Genomic DNA, 6,864 nt, shown 5'->3' with positions numbered 1-6,864 from the left:
GCCCCCAGAGCAGCGGCCCAGCACCAGCACCTTCCCAGCGGGGTAGGTATTGGGGGGCCGCGGGCCCGCGGAGGGGCACAAACCTGGGGGAAACGAGGCTCCCCCCGCCTCTTTGTTTTTGCTGGGAGACGAGAGGAGGGCGGGCGGACACGCGCGTTCGCACTGGGGGGAGGGGGGGCAACCGGGCGGCGCCCATTCGGCCAGCGAGGACAAAGGCACGGCTGGGGACGAGCAGGAGGAGGGGGACACTTATTTCGCACACTGGCCCGGGAGCGACCCACCTCCCCCCTACCCAGTCCGGCCCGCCTCCCCTTCCCACAGACAGACCCTTCAAGGGCCCCAGCCTGCCGGGGTGACCACCGCGGGCTGTAATTTGGGGACGCCGAGGGTGGGGGGCTGGGACTGGGGTGCCGGGGGCACCCGACACTGTTGATTCAGCTTCTCGCCCAAAACCCCGGGCTCGTGTATGTTTCCTTGGACAATCAGCTGCATTCTCCCCGTCCATTCTCTCTTGGCCCGGGTGCCCCAAACCTGGGGGTCAGATAGGGTACTCCCGTATGTTGGATGGGGCGTTTTGGGGTCCTGAGGGGACGGGGCGTGTGGGCACCTAGGCCTCCGATTCTGTTTTCCTTTGTGGAGAGAGAGAAAGGGGTGGGGGTTATTTATCAGCTCGGATTCTCCCATTTCTGTGTGTGAGAAATCGTGTTTTGCAAGTCTCTGGAACCTAGAACTCTGTTTGTGTCGGGATGTCTTTAGAGCTAGGATTCCCAAGCTCCTCCTAACATTCAAAACTCAAAGTGGGGTGAGCCCCCTCCCCAACTTCCATGTTAGTTTTCTTACGTATTTTCTGTTTGGCGTAGCTTCTCTCTGGGAGGAGGGGAGACCCCGATTAGGGCATAGAGAGGGTCTAGGTTGCTTCTGATTAATGCCTGTTTTTGGGTCTCCTTTTGCCTTCATAGCTAGTGTCTGTCTTTTACTTTAATGGTCCAGTGACAAGGACCCTGGCTCAGAAGGGAGGCAGGAGTAAAAAAACAAAAACTGCCCATGTGCTGGGTGGTAGCAGTGGAATCTTCATTTCCGCCTTCTTTCCCCGTGTTTTCAGCCCCCTCTCCCCAAATGGGAGAAGCAGCAAAAGAACTACAAAGCCCCTCCCATCCTTGAATCAAGCCTTTCTCCTCCCCTCTGGGAGGCTTTTGGGGGATGGTGCTGGGGGAGTCTAGGCTCTCCCAGGTGCCCTGGACCCCCAGGCAATGGGGAGACTTTGGCGGGTCTGGGTGGTTAGCACATAGTGGTGGTGGTCATCCACAGGGCTGATGTTTGCACCCCGCTTCCCTCTGCTGACAGCCCAGTGAGTGCAGAGGGGCCAGGGGCCATGTGTAGTGTATTTATGTAAGACACCCACATGGAGGGCATGGTATTTATATAACCCGGTGTGGGTATTTATGTAATATAGGATGCGGGGATATTTATGTTCCTTTCCTAACCTGCGGCTTTCCCGGCTACCGTGTGTGGTCTCTGAATTGGCTTGGGGGGCTGCTGGCGTGTGTACACAACCGCGCCTGCCCTGGCAGGGCGCTCTGCGGGCCTGCTTTCCTTTCTTCCCTTGGAGTATACACACACTCAGGCAGTGGGCCAGTGTGTGTATGTGAGGTGTGTGGTGTGTTGGGTTTCTTGCAAGCATGGAGTGTGTTCTGCTGGCAGCCATGGCACCTGGGCAGGGACTGGCCAGGTGTGTGGGCAAAGGCCCTTGATGGAGAGCTGGAGTTTGGCTGGCACCCGGTGAAGGCTACTTCCTTGTGGCTGTTGGTGAAGGGCTGATGGTGCTCCCTCCAAGCCTGGGCCTGGGGCAAGGCTGTCTCTCCTGGGCTGTAGCTGTTGATCCCTTGGCCAGAGTGGGGGGGCTTGGGCTTGAGCTCCCATTTCCCTTCCCCTGCAGGGCATGCTGGGACCTGGCGAGGTCTGGCCTCTGGACCAAGGGGGTCCTTAGGAGGCCCTGGCCAGGCTGTGGAGGTCTTGGCATGAGAGTCCTGGGGATGGGGTGAGTGGTGGCCATGGGGGAACCCAGTCATTTCAGAGGCCCAAAGGGCTCAGGAGCCCCTTTGGGACCCTTCCCTTCAACTTGTTCTCCCATCCCTGGTGGTTAGAGTTTGTGGTTTCCATGGTATCACCTCCAGAATGGTCAGCTCCTGCATCCCCCCTCCCCATCAACCCCTTTTGTCCTCGATTTGCCGTTCTGGGTCTTGGCCCCTTGTGATTTGCTTTCCTCTTGAGAGATTCCTATTGGTGGGGGTCCCCTGGGTGAGTGCCCCCTGCAAGGAGGTGCTCGGCTGTTTCCTTTTGGGCCTTGTCCCCATTCCCACCTTCTGTCTGGCTGAGCTGAAGCCGGTTCTAAAGCAGCCTCCACTCTCCTCTGCCTGACCCCTCCCAGAGTGTCCATGGTGGGGTCTGAGGCTGCCTGACACCTAGTTGCCCTCAGGCACAGCAAGGTCACGTCCGTTCCTGGACAGTGGGAGTGAGAATGTCAGGATTCCTTGTGGCTTCGCCTGGCCTCTGGTGGGGAGGGGTAGGGCCCGGTGCGCTCGGCCCTCTTCCCAGCACCCTACTTCTCTGACCCCAGTATCTGCTTCTCTCTGCAGCAAGTGAATCATGGAGCTACGTGTGGGGAACAAGTACCGCCTGGGCCGGAAGATTGGGAGTGGGTCCTTCGGAGATATCTACCTGGGTAAGTGTTCCTGGCACCAGTGGGGTGGTGCTGGAGCCCTGGGACAGCTCTGGGGACAAGAAGGAGGAAAGATCCCAAGATTTCGGGATGTGAAGCCGGGACTTGGCTCTGGGGCTCCCGTGGCATGTTTTGGGCAGCTTGCCCCCAAGACCATCTCCGATGGGGAAGGAAGCAGCAGGTTGGCACGGGGGCTCCCACTTGCTGGAGGTGTGTCAGAGGAAGGTATTTTTAGCGCTCCTTTCCAGCTGCAATGGACCTGAGGCTCCAGAGGGGCGTGGGAAAGCCCTGCAGGGTTAGCATCCCCTGTCTCTTTCCTCCTGGGAGAAGGATGCTACCACTTGCCCCCCAGCCAGGCCCTCTCCCTATGGTCTGGCCCCCTGGAATTCAGCCCTTCCCAGGCTTTGGAATGTCGCAGGCTCCCCAGTAGCCTCGGGGGCACCTGCTTTCTTTTGGGGATCTCTCTCTCTCCGGATGTGCTTCCTGTTGAAAGTCTGAGTCTGCTCTGATGTTGTCCTTTTTAGAAATTTCACTGACATCCTCCTCTCCTCGGCCTAGGAGAAGTGAAGTTTGTGCCTTCGAATGCCACCTTCTCGGGCGAGACTTCAGCTGGTTAATGGGCAGAGTCAGGAGCCCACAGCCCACCCTTTGCAGTTGTGGATCTGGGTGGCCCAAATGGTTTAGTGCCTGACTACTAGCCGAAAGGTTGGTGGTTCAAACCCACCCAGAGGCGCCTCTGAAGACAGGCCTGGTGATCTGCTTCTGAAAGGTCCCAGCCTTGAAAACCCTGCGGAGCAGTTCTGCTCTGCACACATGAGGTCACCATGAGTTGGACTTGGCAGCAGCCAACAACACCGATCTGGGGTTTAAGGGTCGGGGCTTGGTGTTGTCAGAGCAAGTTGGCAAACCCCTCAAGTTTATCCTCATTTCTGTCCCTGTGCCTCGGAGCAGGCCAGAGCCGCGACTGTGCCTCTGTTTTCCTCTTGGAAAATGAAAATAAGTCAGTTGACTGTCCTGAGCAGAGAAAACCAACAAGTCCATGTACCGTGTTCATTAGTTCAGAAATTGGGGAGCTTCTCAAAACCCAGGAGTTAGTGTCCCTGCCCATTGGAGTATGAAATCTGTTTCTGAGTGGCCTTGGCATCCTGTCCCCCGCCCCCCCGCCCCCCCACCCAGTCAGAGGGGAAAGGGAAGGGGATGTGCATTCTTTGAATACTTACCTGGGCCCAAGTGCGTGCAGGGCCGTTTCTGAATGTGGGCTCCCCTCACTGCTAGAGATGGTGTTGTGTTATCCCGCCTTGCGCAGCAGGAAGCTAAGGGGCAGCAAGGTTGAGTTGGTGGCCCAAGGTCACACTGCTGAAAACTAGAAAAGCCAGCTTCGTATTCACAGCCCTGCACATGAGTGAAAGTGTAAATGACAGGATGGGGGACGGAGATGTCAGACAGACCTGGGGTCTAAACTGGCTTTGTGTGGCTGTTCTATGTCTTAGTATCACCATCTGAAAAGTTGGTGTGATGATGAGGCTGGGCCATCCACCAGTAAAACAATGGCTATGAAAGCAATTTGTAAACTGTAGAGTGCCAGCAGGTGTGCAGTTCACTGCTGAGAGCTTAACAGAGTACCCCTCTGCTCTAAATACCCCTGGAGCTCGCAGCAGAGAGGGGACAGTGTACAGTTGGAGTTGATTCCCCGCCGCTCACCCAGCCCATGGCTTGTCCCCAGTGGGCATCAGTGAAGGCTTCTCCAGTGAAGGAATGAGGACATGGGGCCTGCAGCATGCTGATAGAGAAAGGTTGGGATTTGGGGGCAGGTCTGGGTTCAGGTCCTTAGTCTACTCCTCATTTGCTCTGTGGCCCGGGTTACGTTAAACTTTCTCACTCTGAGCGTCAGCATTCTTATGTGTGAAATGGAGGTCCCATCTCCTTGTTACTATTAGTTGCTGTCGAGTTGACTTGGACTCTTGGCGACCTTATGTATAACAGAATGAAACGTTGCCTGGATCTACGCCATCTTTCCTCTCCTTACTCTGTGAAATGTGTGATTTGGGGTGGGTGTAAGGGCCCATCTGAGTTTTGAAGCCTGGGGGCTGCTGGCTTGAGGGTGAGGGCACAGAGGCAGACTTTGGGCAGACGCACACCTGTTCTCAGACAACATCCAGGCCGGGCTCCTCTTTCTGCAGAAGGGAAGCTGAGCCTCAGAGAGGGACGGGTAGCCCATGGTCACTTAGAGTCAGTGTCCCTGGTCCATGTGCTGGAATCTCTTGAGGGGCAGGACTTCTGCTTTATCCTCCTAGTCATCTGTTGTTAGGTGCCATCGAGTCAATTTCCGAAGCGACCCCATGTGACATCTGGTTCATTTTTAAAATGAGACAGGCATTGGAATCAACTTGACCTTGATTTGGGTGCTGGTGTTACCCTTGAGCAAGTGACTGGACTCTGCCAGCCTTGGTTTCCGTATCTGTAAAATGGGAGAGGTGATGCCTGCAGAGTTGTGGGGGACCAGTTCTCTGACTGTGCAAGTGCTAGGGGGGCCCTGCCCAGGTGCAGAATCCCACCGACTCCTCCCTCAGCCCTGCCTTTCTTGTGTCAGGACAACGTGATTGTCAGGCCTAGGGTAGGACCCAGGACTGCCCCTCCCTGGCTGGTCATGCTGGCTCCCTTTGTTCAAAGCTCTGGACACATTCTTGTCGCTGGTATCCACGCCAGCGCCCAACTCCAGATGGCCTCTGCGGGTGGGGCTGGATTGGCCTCCAGGCCCTGCTTTCCAGGATCAACCGAGGTTGATGGTGGGTGCAGCTGCAAGTCCTGAGGCTTCATCTTCAAGTCCCCATGCACCCATCCACCTCCCTCAACAACTTCAGGAGACAGCCAGGGGAGTGGGCCAGCTTGGTTAAGGGCCTCGAGTTGGCCACATGGGGTCCAGAGAGAGCTGGCCTGTGCTCCACTGTGCCACTCACACTGTGCATGCCTGGGCAGCTCTCTGACCTCTTGAGTCTCTGGTCCTCAGCTCTAAAAGGGCGGGGTAGCAGTGCTTCTCTGATGTGCAGTTGCAAGGGTGAGAGTCTGTCCAGGGAATGTGCCAGGCCTCTGATAGTGGAACTGAAGTTGCTGCTGCTGTTGTATGGTTGCTGGGACGCTAGCTCAGCCAGACCCCTGAATGTGTCCATATGTCTGTGCGGTGTCTTGAGTGAGTCCCCGCGTGAAGCTGGTCATCCTCCTCCCATCCAGAACTTTCCAAGGTCCTTGCCCCCTAGGGCTGGCTGGGCCCTTCTCTTGTGTGTGCAAGTTTGTTTTCCAGACTGGCCGGCCCCTGCACAAGGCCACCCTGTCTAATTGGTGGGCCATATGCTGTTCCCAAAACCTGGGCGGTTCTTCCAGCCTTTGCACATGGTGCCCTCTCCAGCACTCCTAGCCCCTTACCCCTCAGGCACACCTCCCCGAGGAGGCCTTACCCAGCTGGAATTGGGGCCCCTGCCTTGGGCTCCCCCTCTGCGGTGCCTATCCTAGAACTTTTCACTGAGTCAGAATTATCTTTTGTTGCTCCCCCAGCTCAGAGTTGTCTTAGCTGGTGCACGGCTCAGTACTTGGCTGTTGGTTTAATGAATGAGAAGCTGGGGAATTGGAATAGAGAAAAAAGAAGGGACTGAATTTCATGTCCTGGCTCTGCCCCCACCAGCTGTGTGACCGCAGGCAGGTTACCTAACTTTTTTGAACCTCAGCTTAGAGGTTGTGATATTTAAATGAGATTAGCAGAACGGCTGGCAGCTTCCTGATAGGATTCAGAGGCATGGGTTGGCTGCTGGAAAGAGGGGCCCATTTTGTGGGGAGGCAGCTCTGGTAATGACATAAGGTTTCTAGCTCAACTTGGGGATAGAAGACTTTGCCTTGGAGCTTGTATCCCTGTACCTGGGGAGTTATGTGGTGTTGGGTCACTCGACCTTTGGCGTCTCAATTTCCACATGTTGAAGGTGATACAAACAATAATGCTCACAGGATGGTGTGGGGGTCAAAGGGATGGAGGTTCTTTCTACTATCCACCTTCCCAGCCCAGCCCAGGGCAGGGCAGCCTGCCCAGTGCCTCTCCACCCTGCACACGTCAGCTGACTCACCAGGCTGAAGTCTCTACTACCAAAACCAGCCTTAGT

At 56.2% G+C, this 6,864-nt stretch overlaps 1 protein-coding gene across 3 annotated transcripts in view; it reads left to right on the top strand.

Annotated features, from left to right (window-relative positions):
* The window catches only part of CSNK1E (casein kinase 1 epsilon), a 20,105-nt gene continuing 13,241 nt past the window's right edge, over window positions 1–6,864 (top strand). For 2 of the 3 annotated variants that reach the window (XM_004373853.2, XM_023729048.1), the window contains exons 1-2: window positions 1–42; window positions 2,637–2,722. In XM_004373853.2, coding sequence (XP_004373910.1) covers window positions 2,647–2,722 — 76 coding nt within the window. In that variant the 5' untranslated portion in view covers window positions 1–42; window positions 2,637–2,646. Of the gene's footprint in view, window positions 43–2,615; window positions 2,723–6,864 lie in introns of those variants that run through there. The other variant, XM_023729049.1, reaches the window with a different exon arrangement.

This window comes from Trichechus manatus, unplaced genomic scaffold (genome assembly GCF_000243295.1).
Source record: "Trichechus manatus latirostris isolate Lorelei unplaced genomic scaffold, TriManLat1.0 scaffold00027, whole genome shotgun sequence".
Lineage (NCBI taxonomy): Eukaryota > Metazoa > Chordata > Mammalia > Sirenia > Trichechidae > Trichechus > Trichechus manatus.
Note: the sequence above shows the minus strand (reverse complement) of the source record. Positions and strands in the feature narration are given on the sequence as shown.